Below are 23966 nucleotides of genomic sequence, written 5' to 3' on the forward strand. Positions count from 1 at the left end.
CAACCAAGTCATTGATCCTCCTATGTGAACAGTATGGACATTGACCGCAGCCAGATACATAGGTACCAACATTCGTCTACAGTACGCTCCGCGTTGTGGGAATCGGACTGCCTATTTGCCTAGCTCTAGCTATATACCTAGTGCGCGGGCTCCCCCATACCTACGTCATAGTGTTGTGGAAATCCCAGAGCCAAACTAATTTTAATCGATTCGATTGTTACCTAGCGTAGATCGTGAAAGGTGTCTGTCTATAGTCCACTTATTGGTAGAGAAGATAAGGTATTCGTTGACTAAAACCTGCCTAACACAGAGAAGGGATTCAAAAGAAAGTCAGTTTCATTTTTCAAATTTTTTTCGTGTATTTTCATTATTTTTTATAATTTATAAATGACCTAGTAAGAAAGTAGTCTTATCCGTTTCAGCACATACAATCATGAGATTCATGAGATACAAAAAATCCTTTGGCGAGTGCAGTACCGAGGCGGCGCGCCCGCGACTCGCGCGGCGGCCGCCGGCGCGTCAATTACCGTTACATTACATCATAATATCTTACGTACAATTAAATTAACGGAGATTACAAGCCTGGATTGAGCAGCCTTCGCCGGGCGGGCGGGCCGCGGGGCGGGGGAGAGATGGCGCGCTGCGCAGCGCTTAGAAGCACTTCCTGTGCACGATCGACGGGCCGGACTCGTCGTACTCCTGCTTCGAGATCCACATCTGTTGGAAGGTGGACAGAGACGCGAGGATGGAGCCTCCGATCCATACCGAGTACTTCCTCTCTGGGGGAGCGATGATCTTGATCTTCATGGTGGAAGGAGCCAGAGCGGTGATCTCCTTCTGCATGCGGTCGGCGATGCCGGGGTACATGGTGGTGCCTCCGGACAGCACTGTGTTGGCGTACAGGTCCTTACGGATGTCCACGTCGCACTTCATGATCGAGTTGTAGGTGGTTTCGTGGATGCCGCAAGCTTCCATACCCAGGAATGAGGGCTGGAAGAGGGCCTCGGGGCAACGGAACCTCTCGTTTCCGATGGTGATGACCTGACCATCGGGAAGCTCGTAGGACTTCTCGAGCGAGCTGCTGGAGGCGGCGGTGGCCATCTCCTGCTCGAAGTCGAGGGCGACGTAGCAGAGCTTCTCCTTGATGTCACGCACGATTTCTCTCTCGGCGGTGGTGGTGAAGGAGTAGCCCCTCTCGGTGAGGATCTTCATGAGGTAGTCGGTCAAGTCGCGACCGGCCAAGTCCAGACGGAGGATGGCGTGGGGAAGGGCGTATCCCTCGTAGATGGGCACGGTGTGGGAGACACCGTCGCCGGAGTCCAGCACGATACCGGTGGTACGACCGGACGCGTACAGCGACAGCACGGCCTGGATGGCCACGTACATGGCGGGCGTGTTGAAGGTCTCGAACATGATCTGGGTCATCTTCTCTCTGGAAACAAACAAAGGACGCGTTAGTGTGTTGGCGCAGCGTGCGGCGCGGTGGCTCGGAGTGGCTCGCTCGCAACTCGACTCGATGCGGGACTCACCTGTTGGCCTTGGGGTTGAGGGGAGCCTCTGTCAGCAGCACGGGGTGCTCCTCGGGCGCCACTCGCAGCTCGTTGTAGAAGGTGTGGTGCCAGATCTTCTCCATGTCGTCCCAGTTGGTGACGATGCCGTGCTCGATGGGGTATTTCAGAGTGAGGATTCCTCTCTTGCTCTGTGCCTCGTCACCGACGTACGAGTCCTTCTGTCCCATGCCGACCATGACGCCCTGGTGGCGCGGCCGGCCCACGATGGAGGGGAACACGGCGCGGGGCGCGTCGTCGCCCGCGAACCCGGCCTTGCACATACCGGATCCATTGTCTACTACCAACGCGGCTACTTCTTCGTCGCACATTTTGATTTGTCTGTAAAAAGTGAAATCTTATTAGTCTAAATTGCTAATGAGATCAACTTGATCTACTTTGCCACACGTCCTTTCAAACCGAAACATTCATCTTTAAATCACAATCCGAGCCTATTTCAAACCTACATATACAGCCAAGATTTCAATCACATCCTTTTATGTAAACCACAAAGTGGGTAGAGGGCCTACGCCGCCGCCATTACAATATGCGAAGTGGGCGAGCGGAGCCGCAAGACAAATCGACCCCAAATATGGATGAGTCTAATGAGCGGCGAAGACGTGGCGGCAGACGCGGCACCGTTGCGCGGAGAAAACACCACTTTTACTTAACCGGTATTTGGTTTGGTAAAAGTATCTAATTAGAGATGATGATTAAAGTGGAAGTTCTCCCGAGGGGTGCCGGGACCACGCCCTACCGCAACCGGCGCCGGCCATGCGGGCCCTTGGCCCTCAAACATGTGTCACTGACCACCACACTACACTAATTCGCACAAACACTCGATCCAACAGATGCACTTATCGAAAACCTTTGATAACACTCGACTTCAACTTACTTTTAATTAAATAAGTCCTATTAAATAAATAAATTAAGTTCTATGCACAGCCTCGTCTGCTGCACAACACCACTACACGAGTTCACTTCGTGGAATGTCGGCGGCTGTCGCGGGCTCACTATATAAATGAGCGGTTATCGGGGCGCTCCCTCCCCGCGGCGAGGCGCAGTCTCCGCCAATCGCACGGCACCGTGAGTTTTCATGCCCATATATGGTATTGAGCAGCACAGAGCCTGCGCGCCCCCTCCCGCGCCCCGCAACCGCCCCCGCTGATAGCGCGCGCCGCCCGTTGATAACGGCCAGCCTTCTACTGCAGAGGCCAGACATTACATGGGCTTCTCAGACCACACATGTACCAACTTACTGCACATACACATTAGAACCAACAAAACATCAAATAACCAGCTACCAGATAGGTAAACAAACAGACGCCAAATCTTGGCACGGGACCAAAAGTCTACGAACGGGCTACGAGCTGTCTACGATTCTGCTACGAATAACGGTTACTGAAAATACGTTATCGTTGCCCTTTCTTTCATAAATTATCACATCATCACTTCCTAACTTCCCATCCCCTCGATTCGATTGATGATTCATTGGGCTTCATGTCTGCTTGGAATGCCCTGACTTGACAACGTTGACAATGACATACATTCATCAGACCTTGAGTAATCGTTAACTAGAAGACATAGTGACAATGCATGAGTTAATAGTACTTAATTAATTCATGATAATCTTATAAAAAATTGCAATGTGGACTTACCAGGAACTGAAGCAGCAAACAGAAAACAATACAACGAGGCTGGCGGACCCGTGAGAAATGCCGGCCGGCGTGAGTCGCTGCCTGGCCGAGGTCGATCCGCTTCAATACGCAGGCGCCACGCAATATTGGACTCGCCCAACGGACCTCTTGTGCTTTACAATTCAGAATTTTTACATGAAATTAACCGCCAAATCTACGAAAACGTCTTCCAAAATTCACCATCAATATCGACAAACTGACTTTTCTGACAGATTTGCCAATTATTCGTAATTAGAACTTATTTTTTTTAAGGCCATAGACAATAATGGACTGCTCCGACCTCCCCACTCGGCAACCGACCGTTTTACCATATATGGGCATGAGAAAAATCCTGGGCTGTGATTGGTCGATGCGACGTTGGCAAGCAAACGGTTACCGTACTGACATGGGGCCACGCACACATAACCGAGAGGATTTCATTTGTCTGTAGTGGTGCTCCGTACAAAACTTTTCATTCAATACGTACTAGCGTCTGCCTGGCAGTAAGTTAACTTTGGCCATTTAAGGTTCGTTAATCCTTGATTTTACGGTATTAGTGTTATCAAGTCGGGATTACTCCTACTAATCAATGAAAATTTGCATTATTCTATCGACAGTTAATGAATCTTTTCTCTTTGCTGATTGACTGAACAGTGCTCTTCAGTACACATGAAAAATGGTGGAACAGAGGCGGGTATCGCAGCACCCATACCCATAAGCCCATAAACAGGGCAACAAGCACCATTACTGATTCAGTACTAAGTATAGTAGTATTTATAATTTAAGCGAACTGACTGCCTACTTACAATTCCAAGCTTTTATAAAATAATTTAATTGCCTACCTGCTCCAAATTCATCAACTTTCGTTTGGCTTACCACTACCAGTTCATCTACATACCTACCTACCTAACTGAACTTATTAAAAGAAGTATTTTTTCTTGATTAATCATTTTAGAAATTTTAAATGACTAATATGACTATCGATCGTTTCACATTATATTTTTTATAAACATGGCAAGTAACGCAGTTTAAGATAACGCAGGTTGTGATTATTTAACCTAAATAGGAATATGAATCCATGACTAAAATATATGTGGAATAACATTTTGAGACGGAAAGAAAAGAACCTGTAAAAAGGGATTCCAAAGTTATTGTTGAAAAACAGAGGGGTGCAGCTTTTGTACCTGTGGTGCGTGATTCAAAGTCACCATACCAGTATAACGTAACAATAAAATGTGGTATTGAGTGAACTGGAGAAATTATTTATGATTTTGTATCGTAAAAATCAGCTGGTAAGGGAACTGAGTACTGTTTAGTCAGTTACCCCTTATCAGTGACTTATTGTTCTGAATGTCTCTAATGACTCATAGTTGAGTATGGCGCTTGCGTATGAGGGGACGAAGCGAGGTGGTGACTCAACCAGCTGTGGATATTATGATGTTTTTGTCCTCCGTTCAATGGCCGATGACTAGATACTGTCAACAGATGACCAAATAACTTTGTTTAAATCAGTACCAGTGTAGCTACTGATTTCAAAACAGAGTTTAACTTATTAAAGTCAAAGCAACATAATGTAGTTTATGTATACAAGTTCGTTAACTTCGATGGATCGGCGTTGTTACCGTAACTTTTAAAGATAATTAAAACATAACATTAGAAATCTCAGTAATAAGAGCGATAAGATTCAAGATAAGCCTAATAAGTAGTTATCTAATGCTAACACCCATAAAATTCAAAACAATGCATGGATCTACTTAATTATCTATGAGCAATAAAATATCCATTACTAAATTAGTAAACATAGCATAATACAGTGTAGTGTAAATTTGTTTACTAGAATCTGTGTTTTCTCCTTAAAAACCTTTTAATAAGAGCCGATATGTTAAATCTATGTAGTAGAATACGAGAACGTAAAAGTAAGTATATGAATAATGGAATAGTTGACCAAAGTCTCTAAACACTTGGGCATACAGTGATGATGAATAAGTATATGAGCATGATGATACATTTGATTCTGGACAAACGTAGTGAGCGAGTATAGTAGTGACTCATGGCATAAGCACATAACATACCAAATACGAAACGAAAAGTATTTATTAACAAATGACACATCACAAAAACAAGTTTTGATTGGAATTTTACGATACGTATTAATTATTTTTAATAAAATACTGTTATGAAGATCACTTCCTAGTTTCTCCAAAAACAACTTCTTACATTGTTAATCGCGTTTTAACGTCTAACTAGTTACTACCAAAATATGATGATATAATACTTAGATGTTTATTTTAGAGTGGTATGAGTAGGAATTTAACCCAATATACTCGTACTTTCTGAATGCATAAATATGCCTAGCCATGTAGATATGTCTATACTTATCGTATAATACGGATTCCTCTCACAAGACGACTATGTAGAAAATGCAGCAAGAATGTAATTCTTTCAAAAAATTTCGATCGTATAGAATCAGTTAATGTCGGTTTAACGTTTTATTACTCTTTAAATGTTATTGCAAATAATTTTATTTAATCTTTTATGAATATCGTAATTTGAGCAATTATTTCATTTTCTTTTTACCATGGCGAGTATGGGACTTTTTCTTCCTAACATGCACACTTTAAGCATGCTGCTAATTGTAACTGGTGTATTATCATTATCATACTAGGAATTTAAAATTATTCTAGTCGTACGGTATATTTAAATAGCTGTGCCGTAGCCAGGTAAATAACGCAGAAATATTTAATTATGTATGACTAATTGTGGTTTTCACGGTAATTAGTTGCTTGAAGTTACAAGTTCATTTGTGAATGCCACTTTTCCGAATAGTGAAAATTATTCGCTACCGCACAATATTAAGAAGCCTCATGTAAAACGGCTGTCTTGGGATGGGGTTGAATTTGAATTTTTTAATAATAAGGAAACAAGCTAGGTATTCTACGTATGGCTTTTTGTTTGAAATAAATAATAAGCAAGTAGTTAAGAAATATCAACTAGCTTTTCTTTTAAAACCTTAAAATTCCACACATCAATCAGTAGCCCTTCTGATCCCTAAGAAACCAAAAGCTCGGGGATTACGTATACAAAAAAATATTAACTTCACCCACAGTCACAAAACCTCTGCTCTCAGCTCTCTGCCAAACAAAACCAACTCTTAAAACTTAGTCTCAAGAACTGCATTCCATAAGCTTGGAGACTCAGTACTGCCATATGTTTATACTTTTGCTTTCACAAACAAAAGGCGACTCAGCACCATAGAGTTAAGAGCTACATAGTTTACAGTGAGAAATGTTTCTAGCTGTCATAGATATACGGTGGAAAGTCCCATGTGAGTGGTTAGGGGCTTGGCTGGCAGACGGGTGGCGAGGCGGCGGCGGCGGTGGCGGCGCGCATCTCGAGTCTCGATCGATCTGCCCTTGACCCTCGCTGCAGCGGCACGGGCGTGCGGGCTCAAGCAAGCCATGTGGCAGAGGGCGCTTCGCTGGACCTCACACTTGTGCGGGCGGAAAATAAAAATAGGGTAACGTCCTTACCTAACATGGTCGAACCTTGCGTGCGGACACCCTAGTTGATCGGAGGTTTCGCTGCGTGTGATGCAGTTAAAAATAACCGCTTGCCCTTGGTATTAAAGGTTATCGAGGTCTAGGAGACCCTCATCGCTCACATGATTATATGCAAGTGCTGCATGAGTCATACATTTATCATGCTAATAATGTTTCTAACCTATCTTACTGTCAAAGTTGTCATATATCCTGGCTACTGCTGGCTACTTAATAAGTTCAACTTGATAATGTACAGGTTGGCGGCAGCAGCGTATTATTTATCTTGGTATAAGTAATTAGCAAAGCATCAAATCACGCGGCGGTGGGGCTGACGTCTCGCCTGACGCTGCACATAACGTGACGTCACTATCCACAACTCTTCAAGTTCTATTTTGGGAGCAAAACAACACACGCGCCGAAACCGGGATATGAACCTGCGCGCCGCCGCCGTGGGTGTGTCGGTCTAAATCGAGATTGGTTCGTAGACGCAGAAGCGTATGGCCTACTGCAGTCTAAATTAGTCAGGGTCACGGTAGCCATACGCAACATTCAAGAAGTAAAGAAGAAATTAAGTTATGATTCATGAACAGCGGCCAACCGGATAGGTATACCACCTTCCAACTAGCGCCTTTCAGTCAGCTGATATTTATTACGCGTGCAACGGAAAGATGCAATGCAGGGTGCATTATGCAGCAGGTAGGTAAGTATGGGAACTTAATAATAATGCGTATCCTATCACTTGTGGACATACGGTAGGTGAACATAAATTCTATTTATTTATGTATGTTTATATTGCACTTTTGCACTATACCTACCCAGCCAGGAGTTACCCTGTATCCTGGATTACGCCAGGACAACCAGAAAGCACAGAATGGTAAAGTCAGTATGGAAACTTAATAATAATACACGTATCCTTTCACTTGTGGACAGATAGAACATAAATTCAATTTCGTCGTCTCCCAAAAAAATTATATGTGGGGTATTATTAATACGAGTAGATACGTTTCGCGGTCACAAGCCACGCAGCAAGTTTACAACATCATCAAGTCATCAGTCGATATTCGTCATTAATACTTATCTGGTTCGAGGTGTGGTGCGGTTACATTGTGAAACACGAGAATCGATAACGGTGCTACCTCGCTCGCCAGCCCGCTGATCACTCGACAGTTATTCCTATTCCATTAGCAACATTCTAATATCACAATATTAGTTACAGACAACGTTCTTGTGTCTTGTAAAGAGACACTTCGTGACAAGAAGTCGTTAGCTTTGTACAGATTTTATGTTATCTACAAAGGTAGTACTAGGCTACTAGGTACTAGGTAGTTGGTAGGGACCCCATTTACTGGGTGCGTATCAAGTTCGATGATCCCAATTTTCAGTACCCGCTAATAATTCTGTTGATTTACGTATTGAAAACATAACCATGGTAGACATAAACGTAGGTCAATGAAACTTCGGCACGGTATTGCTCGATTCCTATATAAGCGATTCCATGAAAACGATTTGAAAAATTTACCTAAGAAACCTATCTGAATGCTGAAGACAGTGGGAGTGCTTCCTACATTGAATGAGATCAATGACTCCGTAATCAAAGACACCTAAGGTCAATAACCAACGACGAGATGCAAATAAAACAGCCACTTATACCGGTATCTTGTTTTATATTTTTCTTATAAAGGTCACAGGTTAGTAACAATTTAATAAATACATCAAAAATAAATTGTCAACAAACGAAAGGAAAATCTTTCGAAAATAATTACGTAATATGCATATTACGACACCTTAAAACTATTTTATAAATAGTTATTACTAAATTAAGATCACAAGCGTAATTTGAGCTAACCATTGGATGGGCTCGGTGTCATATAGGAACAGTCTCAGTGGCAGCTTAGAAGCACTTCCTGTGCACAATGGACGGGCCGGACTCGTCGTACTCCTGCTTCGAGATCCACATCTGTTGGAAGGTGGACAGAGACGCGAGGATGGAGCCTCCGATCCATACCGAGTACTTCCTCTCTGGGGGAGCGATGATCTTGATCTTCATGGTGGAAGGAGCCAGAGCGGTGATCTCCTTCTGCATGCGGTCGGCGATGCCGGGGTACATGGTGGTGCCTCCGGACAGCACTGTGTTGGCGTACAGGTCCTTACGGATGTCCACGTCGCACTTCATGATCGAGTTGTAGGTGGTTTCGTGGATGCCGTTAGCCTCCATACCCAGGAATGAGGGCTGGAAGAGGGCCTCGGGGCAACGGAACCTCTCGTTTCCGATGGTGATGACCTGACCGTCGGGAAGCTCGTAGGACTTCTCGAGCGAGCTGCTGGAGGCGGCGGTGGCCATCTCCTGCTCGAAGTCGAGGGCGACGTAGCAGAGCTTCTCCTTGATGTCACGCACGATTTCTCTCTCGGCGGTGGTGGTGAAGGAGTAGCCCCTCTCGGTGAGGATCTTCATGAGGTAGTCGGTCAAGTCGCGACCGGCCAAGTCCAAACGGAGGATGGCGTGGGGAAGGGCGTATCCCTCGTAGATGGGCACGGTGTGGGAGACACCGTCGCCGGAGTCCAGCACGATACCGGTGGTACGACCGGACGCGTACAGCGACAGCACGGCCTGGATGGCCACGTACATGGCGGGCGTGTTGAAGGTCTCGAACATGATCTGGGTCATCTTCTCTCTGGAAACAAACAAAGGACGCGTTAGTGTGTTGGCGCAGCGTGCGGCGCGGCAGTGGCGCGGTGGCTCGAAGGGGCTCTCTCGCGACTCGGCTCGATGCGGGACTCACCTGTTGGCCTTGGGGTTGAGGGGAGCCTCTGTCAGCAGCACGGGGTGCTCCTCGGGAGCCACTCGCAGCTCGTTGTAGAAGGTGTGGTGCCAGATCTTCTCCATGTCGTCCCAGTTGGTGACGATGCCGTGCTCGATGGGGTATTTCAGAGTTAGGATTCCTCTCTTGCTCTGTGCCTCGTCACCGACGTACGAGTCCTTCTGTCCCATGCCGACCATGACGCCCTGGTGGCGCGGCCGGCCCACGATGGAGGGGAACACGGCGCGGGGCGCGTCGTCGCCCGCGAACCCGGCCTTGCACATACCGGATCCATTGTCTACTACCAACGCGGCTACTTCGTCGTCACACATTTTGAGTTATTCTGGAAAATGCAAAGACATGAATTAATCGTATTAATCCTTAAAATGTAACAGTTCATAGCGAAGAGCGTTATGAAAATACTTTTGGGTCACTTCAAATTTTCGGATTGTTTTAAAGGAACTGCAGAAACACTGTTATTTAAAATTTAAATTGGTAGTTAGGAGCCACAAGTGGTAGGTATCGAGATCCAGAAGTTTCTGAAATATCCGCGGAGCTCAGGATAAACAAGTAAAAGCCGCTTTTTCAGTTACGCAATCAAGGATATTTCAGGTGACGTGGCTCATTTTCACAAACTGATAACAAAATTGGTTTTGCTATGAAATATCCTGAACTTTCTGTATCCTGATTTTTAAGGGTGCAATTATGCTTAATTGGAAACCAATTCACTTCGGGAACAAAATTAAAATTACAAAATTGCAAAACTACAAAACTTACAATTAGTAAGAGGAAACGACACCGCACTGCTCGACACCCTTTTCAAAATGACGGCGAGCACGTGAGTGTAACTTTATAAAACAGCCTTATCACAGCTCTCCAACTATCGTCAATGATTATATCCCACCAATCGCGAGTTACCTCAATTTTCGTGCCCATATAAGGTAACGCACCAGCCGCCGCTGTGCAGCCATATCGTTCACATCGTCGCAGTCGTAGAACAATGACGGATCTGCAAAACAGCAACTTTACAGGAGAGCCAGTTAAAGTTTTTAAACAACGTTTTGTTCGATAAAATGAAAACGGCTGAAGCAATTCATTTGAAATTTGGTCACATTATTATACGAATGGACTTTTGCAATATAGCCTGTATAATTAGTCTGTAATAAGTCTAGGTTTCCTGAAAAATCAGATAGGTCATTGTTCTACGTATCCTACAATATCGCATTATATGATACGTCGTTTTTTTACGGACTTTTATTGCGTATCTAATGGCGCATTATACTTTTCGTCGTTGTTTTAGGGAATATGTGGAAAAATTCAAAGACGGATCTTTAAATATTCTATTTAGGAGGGTGCTGATTGCGCTATATTATTTTTTGTTTAGGTCCTAATTTTTTACAAAATACAATTATTTTATAAGATGTTTTTTGAAGACCCCATTGTGTCCAAGAATCAGTCAATAATCATCCAATGCTAAACATAGGCCTCTCCCAAGGAGCTTCACAACACTCGGTCCTCGGGCTTCCTCATCCAGCCACTACTGGCTACCAGCCTACGGTTGTCCTTATTTGTGACTCGAGAATTCTTCGACCCCAACGGTTATCGGTTCTTCGGCAGATATAGCCAGCCCACTGCCACATCAGCTTGCACATTTTGACAGCTATGTCGGTAACCTTAGTCCTCTGTCGGATACCCTCATTTCTGATACGATCCAGCAGAGAAACCCGAAGCATAGCACGCTGAGCGACTTTAAATCGGTGGACCAGTACTACCGTCAGTGCCCACCTATCTGCCCCATACGTCATCACTAGCAAGATGCACTGGTTTAAGAAGACTTTTGTCTTCAGGCTCTGATGATAAAAGTCTTCTTCTCTGATCAGGGATGGCCGAGGAGAATAATATGTGACGGAGTTTCCCAACTCAATTGTGACATTTGTGACTCTTTTCTGGGCAAAGGTCTCTTCCTGGGTCTTCCAGCTATCCCTGTTCATGGCCTCTTCATTCCAGTTCCTACTAAACACGTCTAGGTCATCCCGTTATCTTCTTCTGGGTCTGCCCCTGTGCCGGCGGCCGTTATCGGCTACCCATTTGGTAGCATTTTTACCCTACCTATCCGGCTGCATACGACATACTACTCACTTCAGTTTGGCGGTCTTAGCACCCACGACGAAGGACGCTATCTCGCCCAAATAAATTACTCATTGACATATTGTATTTCCTGCCTATCTACCTCAACCCTACGTTTCGTGCTGTTGGTCATGTCTGTTGTCTTCGAACGGTTCACCTTTAGTCCAACTTCAAGGCTTGCCGTGGATAGCTCTCGCAACATTTGTTGGAGCTCGGGCGTTGAGTGGGAGAATAGGGCAATATCGTCCGCAAAACCGAGGTTTGACTATTTTTTACTTCCGAAATTGATGTTCTTGTCCTCCCAGGACTGTGTCAAGTTCTTGAAGTCTTCTTTGAGGAAAAATGTAAAGCGTGTACAGCGAGGGTCGCCTGGTATGACACCCTTTTCATCCCTTTTTATCGGAAACGTTGGACCAGTACCAGGTTTTTCCAATTTCACGTTGGCTGAGCTGTTTATGTAGATAGTACCAACGAGTTCGATGTAGGTTGGATGAATTTTGTGGTGTTAAGGGCGGAAAGTATTGCTTGATGGTAGATATTGTCGAAACCTTTTGTATAGTCAATAAATACATGGTAAAGTGGTGTGTTAAGCTCTATGAACTTTTCAATAATCTGATTGAGCGTGTATAGAGGGTTCGCGGTAGAATAACTAGGTCGGAAACCGGCTTGTTCTGGTGGTTGATGTTAGTTCAGCAGAGGACGGATGCGATTGTGAATTATTTATACATGTGTGATGTCAAGCTAACAGGTCTATAGTTTCCGAGGTCGGATTTCTCACCCTTTTTTGGAGAAGTAAGTATAATGTGAGAATTACAGAATTTACAGGGAATTTTTCCTGAAATTAATACGTGAATAAAGTGGGCTCACCTATTTTTAAGAGGAAAAGCCCCAGTATGAATCGACTGCTGGTAATTGTGAAACAGCTGAGGAAAATTATCATCCCCAAGCAGTTCAAGATGATCCTTACATAGCTACGGATAAGATGATACCAATTTCCTTAATTATTTACTGCCCACAAACAGTAAATTCACTGCTGTCCGATCACGTTGACTCCCCCGCGATGCCATTCACCCCTAGAACTAGAGAATTTACTGATTGTGGTCAGTCAATGAAGGAAATTGCTGTCTTCTTATCCGTAGCCATGTAAGGATCCTCTCAAACTGCTTCGCGATGGTAATTATCCTCAGCTGTTTGACAATCACCAGCATTCGGTTGATGCTAGGACTTTCCCTTTGCAGTTGATGTAACTGTTAACTGTTGAGGTAGCTGTTAATACAGAAATTTAATGTTTGATGTGGATTCTGCGGCTGACTTGGTTTATATGTTTGGTAACTCATGCTAATGGCTGGAAAAACATAATTTCAAACCTACCCGCATGGTACCGTGCTCCCATCGTCACCTGCCTCTGGCAGTAGAGTTGATGAACAAAAAAAGTACTTAAGTACATAATTTTACATTGTTTTTTAGCACATAGTTTTAAAAACATAATAAATTAGCAAAAATATACTGAAAAATCATAAATTTATTTATTTTCCATTGAAAATACGTAATATTAGGAAAGAACAACGACGTATCCTAAAATAATTCCAAAGAATAACGACGGTTATCTACACACGTCTACCACTTATCCATAAAACAATGACGGTATATACAAAACACCAATAGTTAGGACAAAGAACATAGTCGCATTGGAAATACCGTCACTAAATTTAACAAACAAACAATATTGTTTTTTTAATACACCGTACCTAATTATAACTAACTTCTCAATGATTTTAGCGAAAACTAGGGCTTTTATTTTTTTAAAACAAAATTCCAAGAATAACGACGGATTTAAGAGACCGTCTTTGTTCTATGGGAGAAGTATTAAAAAAATATTTACATGAAAAACAGAACTTTTTAAATAATAATTATAGCAAAAAAACATTTTAAGTACTCATTACGTGTTCCATGTGCTTCTACAGAGAACACTGACAGAACAAACAAACCGTCGCGCGGGAGCGGGTCGCGGGGGGCGAGGGTCACCGCGGAACATCGACGGGACGACACAAGCGCCCATGTTCTACGCGAAAAAATCAAAACCGTCAGTGTTCGACTCTGTATTTCGCTTATTATAAAAGATTTTAAATAAAACTTTTGTTGTATAGGTAAATAATGAAATTTTAAAGAAGAATCTGCAATAATCCGAAAATCGAAAAAAATCAGATCCGTCACTGTTCTACGACTGCGACGACATATTTTCTGATGATAAAGGCAATGCCTTGATAAGCCATCAACAAGATTAACTCCTTATCTGGGATATAAGCACGGCCTGTGAATGTGAAGGAAATTAAGTAATTTCTGCTCGGAATTATGAGTTACCATTACGCATCAAAATTCAGATTATTTTGCTGATATGGATTATTAATTTTCAGCTATTAATTTCCTTATTTTTGGAGGACAAATGTTTAATTTGTAACGGAATAGCTGCAACGCATAGAGTTTCCGCTATCGATTGAGAATAAAAATTCTCGTGCGCTCACTTTCTCAATGAATCTGCATTTTCGAAACCCACTTCTCGCGAGTGGACCTAGATTATTGACCTCTCATATTTTTACAGTAAATAACATATAAATTAACGATGTATTAAATATCTTCACAGTCGAATTCTTTAGTTGTATCTAGGGCATTTTCACATGACTGTGAGATGTGGTGTGTGATGCGTGTTAAAAAGCAAAGGGCTGCTAAAACAATTCCCTCATTAAAACAATTTCAATAAGTATTTATTTACTTTACTAACTTATTTAATGGAACCTTTATTTGTTTTTTTTATTTTCATAATTTATATAATTTACAATTACAAACTAAACTACTTACCTATATATTATATAAACTAAACCTATTATTACTTTACTTAAGTATAAGTATTTGTAGTGAAGGCTTTTTGTCACCCAATATGACTCTGAATTATTTAAATACATCACTAACTGAACCCTGTCCTGAAAATTCTAAATCCGAGGAGCAAGCAAAAGTGCAAACTCATTCCAACTTCCTAGACGACGCGACAATACATAAATCAATATCCCAGCAAAGATCCGCACATTGAAGTCCAGCAAATACGCCAAGTTATATAAATAAATGATCAAGTATATAAATGTCGGTCTGTCTGTATATCTTAATTTTTCGCAGTGGTAGTGTCTGGCGTTATTGATTTTCCTTAACCCTCCGGTCGGTGCAGGGAGGCGCTCCCTTCCGATGCGTAATGTGCAGAGTGTGCAGGCTGACTCACTGCTACTAACTCATACGTTCAACGGAACCCCTGCTCATTTGTTGCAAATCACACAGCAATGTGTAAAAGGATAAATAAAAGGGACAAAATGACTCATTGATTTGATTTTACCGCATGCGAAGTCTAGAAATAACAGTTTTATTATTGTGCGAAGGGGTGACTGTTCATAAACGGACAGTAAAAACAACTCTCAATCAAAGAGTGAATGTGTTTTGTTTTTATTTAGTTCTTGTTTCATCTCAATCGGTAATCAACAGTTGTAGGACTGTTGATTGTTCGCATTTTTTTACGAATTTGGACTCTATGATATAATGATATTCATGCTTTTTCACAAAGGGCTTCTTATCTTTGCATATTTGGCATTTTGCCAGCGGAACCAAGTGATTTGAATCCTTTAGCTTCGTCCTCGAATGTGCTCGTCAACATGTTTAGTATGCAGGGGTACCCCGAGGCAATGAGTCACAGTCTAGTCAGCCAGAGTCTGTTCAGTAGGTAGGTTCAAGAAGCAATTAGCATTTTCCGAGAAAATCATCAGCTTTATTGGATGACACATCACAACTGTGTCGCGAGCACAGCATTCGATACTATTTTTGAATCTACACGAAGGGTCACTTTTACCAAAGGCTAAACGTATTTAAATCAAATTTTAAATACATTTTGTACTAACTGACAGACGTATGACAGGCTACTAAATACGTTTAGCGTTTGGTGAAATTCCACCTAATATATGGAAAAAACAAATGTCACTTTTGGAACTATCTTTGCCTTACATTTTGACAGTGACAGTTGACGATACGCAACGTTAACGGAGGATCGAAACTTGTGCTCACGACTCTGGTCCATTATTCAAACATCTACTAAGTAAGTATAAGAAGATATATTGATCGTTTTGGTTAAATAGTTATAATACTTCCGTGGGCTACAACAGCCAACAGACAACATCCAACTTCTTTAATTAGTTATGATAATTCCAAAGCCCGGAGCAGTATCACGTACACAAACACATTTATGTATAAGATAGTAACTGATTACGTCCCTGCATATCTATGTTAATAATTATAATTTATCAGCGTCAAACCGGTGTTGGTTTGCTTTCGTTTTGATTTGAAATTCATGAGTAAACTATGCAGTAGTGTCAGTTACGAAGAACAAGGGTTATCTTTAACATCCCATGTAACACCTTCCGGATGTAAATATCCATGTTCGACTCAAATTTGCTTCTACTTATTTATACATTTTCTTCCAAATCTATTGAATTCAAACCATATCACTCAGAAAATGCTTATGATTTTCGCGCAAACAGTATTCAGTATAAAAGCACTAGCCTCATCCTTTCCAATTATGTTACCACTGCATTTTCAGCTTGGTTTTAAAACTCGAGTGACGCAGAGGGACGTTTTGTGTCTGTAGGTATGTAGCCAGATGGCAGGCAGTAGCTCCGAAATTAACGGATACATAATTCACACATTGGACTGATATTTGTTTTGTGGTTTCCTCCTATTGAGTTTAAGAGTTTCCGTCTCACGTTTAATAATAAAATTATGCGCATCTTTTGTCATTATCTGAGAATCTATATCTGTCGAGATTAAGAATTCCATTGGCTGAACATTTACTTACCTCATGAATAAGTATAAGTATAAACATGGCAGTAGAAATAGTCGTCGACGTAACATTACGTGCCCAGTTGGCAACACAAGCAGGCGCGGATCCACCCATATGGGCAAGATGGGCATGCCCATAACCTAAATGACTTGCCACATCACACCACGGGATTTCAATATAATAATTTCGTTATATTAACACTTTAATATGGCTGTTTTTTATAATTATGACGATTTCGGGTTATGCTAAATATTTTTTTTCCTCCTCGAAAGCCCTCCGGATAGTTGTTAAAGAATTCAAAAACCATAAAATTTTCGGTCATGCCAAGAGTCTGAGTTTCGGCTTACAGCAAATGTCACTATTTACTATACAACGAGACTAGTTGGATCGGTGGATCCCAATAAGTGTAATAGTTTTTATGAATCAATTATTATAACAATCGTGAAGAATTTGATCATATTCTAAAATGTTTAAATAAATTTGGGTACCTACCTAATTTGGTGTCGACATTTTGTAACTTTTTCATTGATCGTGAGTCTCATATCTAACAAAATGTAACGAGTTAGGTGTATACAGGGTGTTGCAAAAAGGGTATACTAAGCCGAAACCTACATGTGCAGTATGGTATATCTAAGCCCGAAACTGAAATCAGAACATGAAAATTCGCGAAAAAAAAAATTCATTTTCCATAGAAACTTTGTTGGTCACGTGACTTTTTACTATGGAAAAAAAAAAAAAAAAATCGCGAATTTCCAAATTCTGATTTCAGTTTCGGGCTTAGATATATGCTGCACATGTAGGTTTCGGCTTAGTATACCAATTTTGCAACACCCTGTAGAATTCATAGTAGGTATTCTTGGGATTCAGCTGCTTAAAATTGTAGGGACAATTAACTATTTATATGTATAGGATCCTTCACATACCTATTATTTAGAAGCCTGAATTTAAGTTCAGGGTGTCAGTTATCTACATTCGCTAGTTGGTGAAAGATAAGATAACAAACATCCATCTAACCGTATACAATTTTGCCTTCATAATATGTATTATAGATACAGATTTCTTCAATTTGGACACATGTCATTTGGACATGTGTCCAAATTGAAGAAATCTGAAACATTGTTTTGTTAAAAAAAGGTTTTATTTTAAATAGCTGTAGGTAGGTCATAAAACTATTTAGCTCCAATTTCTCCATAGTCGGTTAGGTCGTAACCAGGGATAGGTCGATCAATTATACGTCATCTCCATATTATATTCTTGACAGTTGTGTCAATAGTCTAGCAATAATCCCTGGTTATGCTCTAACCCACTATGGCGAAATTGGCACTTAATTGACACAAGTAAAGCCATAAAATTAGCCTCAATTAAATGAAAATTTAGTCTTACTTTTGCCGAAACACAAACTTTTGTCGGTAAAAAAACCGCCCAAGTGCTAGTTGGACTCGCGCACTGAGGGTTCCGTTCAAGTCTACCTACCTGTGGAAGGTTTCCTTTTAATTTCTTCATATGTAGGTAAATACTACATACGTTAATTTTTCCATTATTTTTATATCCATTTAGCCAGCAGGGGGAAAGCTTAATATTTCGTAAACCAACACTGATTCAAAAAACGGTTTGAGCATACCTATAATATTAGAATAGATTAGAATACCCCACACCAAAACGACGGGAAAAAAATAATTCATCCCCATTTTACATTATTTTTGTATATGGGAGGTAGGTACCCCAAATATTTTCAATATTTTATTTTACTACTTTGTCGGGGCCGTAAATTTGTATATCTATGTCAAATATCAGCTTGATATCTTAACTCGTTTCTGAGAAAAAGGGTGGTGACAGACAGACAGGCAGATGGACAACAAAGTGATCCTATAAGAGTTTCTTTTTTTCCTTTTGAGGTACGGAGCCCTAAAAATTTATAATTAATTGAAAACTGAAAAACTGTTTTTTCAGTTTACAATGATTGATCCGGAGGGCTTGTGAGGAGGAAAAATTGCATTTAGCATAACCATAATATACAGTGTTGCAAAAACGGAATACAGCGGTACACTAAGCTGAAACCTACGTGTGCAGTATGTTATATCTAAGCCAGAAAATTCAGATTGTCAAAATTCGCGTACAAAAATATATTAATTCTCCATTCTCTATAGTAAAAAGTCAAACGACCAAAAAAGTTTATATGGAAAATGATTTCGCTAATTTTGCTATTCTGATTTCATTTTCGGACTTGGATATAACATGCTGCACATGTAGGTTTCGGCTTATATACCCTTTTTGCAACACCCTGTACCTATATGATCACTACCAACATAAAATAAAAATGCTATCAGTACCTCAAGGCGAGGCAAACCCAACGTTTTTTGACTTGCCCATCACCTATTTTGAGGTCTGGATCCGCGCCTGAACACAAGGTCGAGGCGGCGCACGCGCACGCAATCCTGATTCATTCGACGCTTGTGATCCGTCACTAGGGTTGTGAATTACCGATAATAGATGGGAAACATTGCCATGTACCGAGCAGATTGGTTGCGGATGGGTCTAGTGGGAATCTGGTATACTTAATTAACGCTACCTGATGTGTCATTATCAGAAGCAGAGGTATACCAACGCTCGAACCAACTCAGCAATCTTTAGCTGATCTTCCTTAGGTAGGTCAGCTAGGTCTTTTCATCCATTCATGCAGGCGTTTAGGTATGACGATCGATTCTCTATTTTGTGTACTTACTTACTTACTTATATTTAAATAACTACTTTTAATTAACAAGTGTAAGCACACATTAAAGAATACTTATTTGTTGTGCTGCCAGCCCTCGTAAATGCAACGGATACGTCGCACCCGATAGCAACTGCCTGTGCCTACTGCAGAGGAAGTCGTAGCGATAATGTGTCATAAACATGACTGTAGATAGTAACATACGTATATCTACAGAGCGCAAATGTGATAGACGGATTTGGAAACAGCTTCAGCGACACGACGACAGTGGAAATTTACTAAGTGTTATGCTTTGATCATAACATAAGATAAGGTACCGTGAGGCCCGTTTGACGTATGCCTATAGGACGACCTAGATTCTAGACACTGTTTTGTTGCGCTTCTTGGAAGCCCAATGTCCAAAAGTGTGCGTTTACTGATTATTATCAGTCAATGGTTCCTATCAAAATCAATATCGAACTTTATAACTTCGGTTACCTACAAAGGACCTCTCAGGTCTTTAGATCTCATCACCATCTATTATGTACACTCGTGATCTTTTCGTTACACTCTGTTCACAATGACCTCAATTCATCTGGTCAACTCTAGAAGTGGTATAACTAAGACCATGTGTGGTCATCGTGTCTAGTGTCAGAAAGAGGCCATCTTTGGTCGAATCAGCTTTGCTCTCGGTAATCTGACCCACTCTGCCTAGCCTTATTCGTATTGTTTTCGCTCTTGTGGTTTATGGCGTGGAAAAATACATCAGGATTATACTGAAACTAATTAAGCTTATGAATACGTTTTAGTTTGAAATGAACCCAACCATTTATAAAGTAATCAACTCATCGTGAGATCTTCATCAGTAGTCACCTAGGACTTGTAGCTGTTATCTGGTAGGTAGGTAACCTTTAAAATGTTGTCAATATTTTGCAGAAAATGCCTTACAGAGTCCTTGGTATCCCATAAACCAATGAACCATAAATAGATCGCGATTTTCCTCACCATACAAGGCATTGTTATTGGCACAGTACTAAAATGTAAATTCATCTGTACATAAGGACAAAGGCAGAAGGGCATTCCTGCGGAAGGAAGTCGGAAACACAATTTATGGGCTTACATGATGGTGTCAAGGCAAACCAGTACAACTGCGAACGTTGAAATAGTATCACTTTACCATTTTCCTTTTTTACACAGTGCGTACTGCGTATACCTGTATAGCTACTATACCAATTCAGTGAGTACATATGTACCTACCTACATCTCATCATCATCATATTTGTCTGACCCTAACAATCCATTGTTGTTCATGAGCATCCTCGAGTTCAAACCTTCAGGATTACGTTCGGTCTTATGATGATGTGCATAATAAAGGTCTTCGCACATTATAACAACTCCACGCCCCAACGCGTCAGTAACTCTACTCATGCACTCGTGCCTTCGTGTACCACACTTATTTTCGACTTCATTATGTCTTAATCGCAGCAAATTAATTCCCTAATACATAATTTAGGTAAGTGAGTACTTAATTACAGAGACATATAAAGGTATGTAGCGACAAGATCCATTACAATACCAGCAGGTCCTTATTGAGAATGTTTTAAATATCTCCGTAAAAGCACCGGTGTCCTTACATCGCCTTGGACTGAATTTATATAAAAGGCAGTGTTAAATATGTCTGTTTTTTAACTTTAGCTTTAAAAAGAGAGGAATCTGTGACTAGAATTAACTATCAATTCTTAGTTAGGATGCCAATATTGCCATTTTATTCAGACATGAAGATGAATTAGTGTTTTCACAACTAGACCACAGCAGTGGTTCATAAGCTAATTTACAAAACGTTCATTCATACAACATGATGAACCCTTAATGCTAAGTTTTATTTTTATTATTTAACTTAAACAACTTCCCACGAACCATCACGCATTACATATTTGATGTGAATGAAAGAAAAAAATAAGTAAAAGTTTTGAGAACTTAAAACGTAGTGTTTTTATTCGACAAAAACATAACTTTACTGTTCCTTTAATGACTATGACGTCAACCACCTTATAAAATATTATTAAAAGGAATATACTTACTTAATATAAATAGGTAGCCGTTTAGGTAAGATCACATGGGTTCACATGACTCATAGGCTTTTGGCAAGCATAAAAACTATGATCATGTGTACGGTGTTACCGCACACTTAAGTTTGTAGGTTGGTAGAAGATGAAAGATCCGTGATATTATCCAGGTTTTATTATAATCACCACAACACAAACACGTAAGTTATAAGTATAGAAAGATTCGGTAAGTTTCTCTCGATAAGTTAAGTAATATGAACTGCTCAGTAGTTAGTTATTATTGCAATTGATTTAATATGTAAAGAATGCAGCTATAAATAGAATTAAGGTATTTGCGTCATCGTAGCAATGAACTGCAGTTATGTACCTAGTCAGCGAATTTATGTACGACACCGTACATCATGATTATCATGATATTGTTGCGATGTGAGATTCTTTCCGTTGCGATTCAAATTCAAAACACAACGGCTGGATTTGGCCAACGGATGCCAGCAGTCATCGATGAGCTATTGTTTTCGAAGAAGGGTCGGCCGAACGACTGCTTTGGTGCTGGCTTATTCTTGCTTTATGTAGTCAATAAGTAAATCTATCAAATACCTACTTAACAATAAATTATTATAGTTAGGTAAGTAAGTCCCTACTTAATAATTTTAATGTTAACTACTTATCTACTCTTGACTAACTTTTGTAAATGTTGTAGCGGGCTCTTTAGTGGAGCTGGAGGGAGTCGACGCTTATCTGCTAAAAATTATAAGTAAAATTGATTCTGCCTAATTCTTGAAAACTTACTACAATTAACGATCGTCCAGCTGAAATTTCAGGTCAGTTACCGTGTATGCGAAGCCTTGGCTGGAGGAACACAGTTTACAATCGACAATGCCTTGCCTTGGCAAAGACCTGCTTAAAGCCATTGGCCAAGAATGAGGTAATAATACTACTTACACTACATCCTTCTAGTATTATTAGCCTTTTAATTTGACCTTGTCGGGGTCAGGCCTCAGCCGTTTGTGTAAATTAACGTATTATCGCGACTACGTCACGATGGCATCATCGCCCGGACGGGTGTTCGTAACGTAACCAAGATCATGCCACGGTATTGTACCTATTTGGTCTACAATTTTACACTTCTTGGACCATGAACCCAATTTTCACCTACATACATGGAACCTATACCAGGATTCCTACAGGCCAAGTAATAAGTCCAGCTATATACCTAAGTAGTTAACTACAATACATTTTTAAGCTACTCATGCGCAGGCCAATGGAATTCCTGCAAATTATACGATAGGTAGATAAGATAGGTAGGTGTTAAGTTGAGATTACAAACAACAGTTTGATAAACAAGTTTATCAATGACGTTGAATGATGTTATCATACCATAAAAATATGCCTGAGTCAATTATAAAATATTTGATAATAAGTTGATGGAATACCTAATAATTACATACTTACCTACTAGGGAGTGGTAGACTGGTAGTGGTAGAAAGATAATGAGTTGATATAACTAGGTGTAAACGAACGTAACGAGGACTTATACATACTTATTAATTTTTTTTGAGACCAAAACATTCAAAATTATAATTTTCGAAAGTTATAAGTATAGATAATTATGTAAGTACTATAGCTGCCACTCTTCATCAAAACATTGTGCTCTAAGAAACAACTTTATTAAGTAGGTAAGTACTTACTTATACATAATACTTAATACTAATAAAATTAATTAAAAATACGTAGATGCTGGCTAGGTTAACATTGCTGATCATAATAAAATGCAAATTCGCGAAAGTTAGTGACAAGACGAATTGCTATCATAAAAAATATACTTAAGCCCGAAAGTAAAATAATATTATATATGTAGTTAGGTATACTTACCGACAGATACATATATGAACATGACAGAATTCAATAAGTAAAAAAATATGACACTATAGGGTATTTTTTTATCTAATGTAGTTAAACAGTAACCCATAATGCTACCGAAGATAGGCGGAAGAGGAGGACTTTAGTGAAGACCCTCTGCACCTCTGGAGTGCCATAGAACTACAAGAAGTGTTATATAAGTTCATTATTTTTCAGTGTGTTAGGCGATAATCCTTAGTATAAGTTTATTTAGTTGATTGATATTTTAGTATATAGTTAGTTTTTAGTTGGTGTACTTACCTATCTTGTTTTTTGTAAGAGCTTACGATTAGTATTATCTTTTTTGTACTTCATGTAAGTATATGCTTGTTTCCTAACAGTGGTCACTTCTAAATGACTCGCTGTTACTATTATAGTGGCTACCAAGTAATAAATAGTTGTTAGTGATCCGACAATATTAAAATAAAATAAATAAATAAATAAAGTAGGTATAAGTTGAGCCATTGGAAACGAAACAATCAATTTACTTCATGGTAAGTACTAATAAACCTATTGTCTTTATATGGGAATGTCTGATCAGCCAGAGCCATGTCAACAACACCATTGATGTGATGTATTTTCTATACCACGATGAATCTAGTGACCTTATAAACCGCATACACACGATACATCTCTAGTAAACTCCACAGTTTTTATTTTGCGGGAAAGTGAGAGAGTGTGTTCTATGAATAGAGAAAGTAATGTGTGTGTGTCTGTGTATGTGAACATCTCTCGATACGAAAGTAAGTTGAGCC

General features: G+C 40.4%; 2 protein-coding genes across 2 annotated transcripts; both read right to left on the reverse strand.

The window, feature by feature from the left end:
* Nucleotides 1-334: 334 nt before the first annotated feature.
* On the reverse strand, nucleotides 335-2597 carry LOC119691435 (actin-5C). Its single transcript, XM_038108823.2, has 3 exons — nucleotides 2443-2597; nucleotides 1530-1889; nucleotides 335-1432 (listed from the first exon to the last, which is right to left on the reverse strand). The coding sequence occupies exons 2-3, from the start codon at nucleotides 1877-1879 to the stop codon at nucleotides 652-654; spliced, it is 1131 nt and encodes a 376-aa protein (XP_037964751.1). The 5' UTR covers nucleotides 1880-1889; nucleotides 2443-2597; the 3' UTR covers nucleotides 335-651.
* Nucleotides 2598-8406: 5809 nt separating this feature from the next.
* Nucleotides 8407-10494, reverse strand: LOC119691442 (actin, cytoplasmic A3a). The gene is made up of 3 exons (XM_038108857.2): nucleotides 10338-10494; nucleotides 9543-9903; nucleotides 8407-9434 (listed from the first exon to the last, which is right to left on the reverse strand). Exons 2-3 carry the CDS (start codon nucleotides 9890-9892, stop codon nucleotides 8654-8656), a joined length of 1131 nt encoding a protein of 376 aa, XP_037964785.1. The 5' UTR covers nucleotides 9893-9903; nucleotides 10338-10494; the 3' UTR covers nucleotides 8407-8653.
* Nucleotides 10495-23966: the final 13472 nt, after the last annotated feature.

This window comes from Plutella xylostella, chromosome 17 (genome assembly GCF_932276165.1).
Source record: "Plutella xylostella chromosome 17, ilPluXylo3.1, whole genome shotgun sequence".
Lineage (NCBI taxonomy): Eukaryota > Metazoa > Arthropoda > Insecta > Lepidoptera > Plutellidae > Plutella > Plutella xylostella.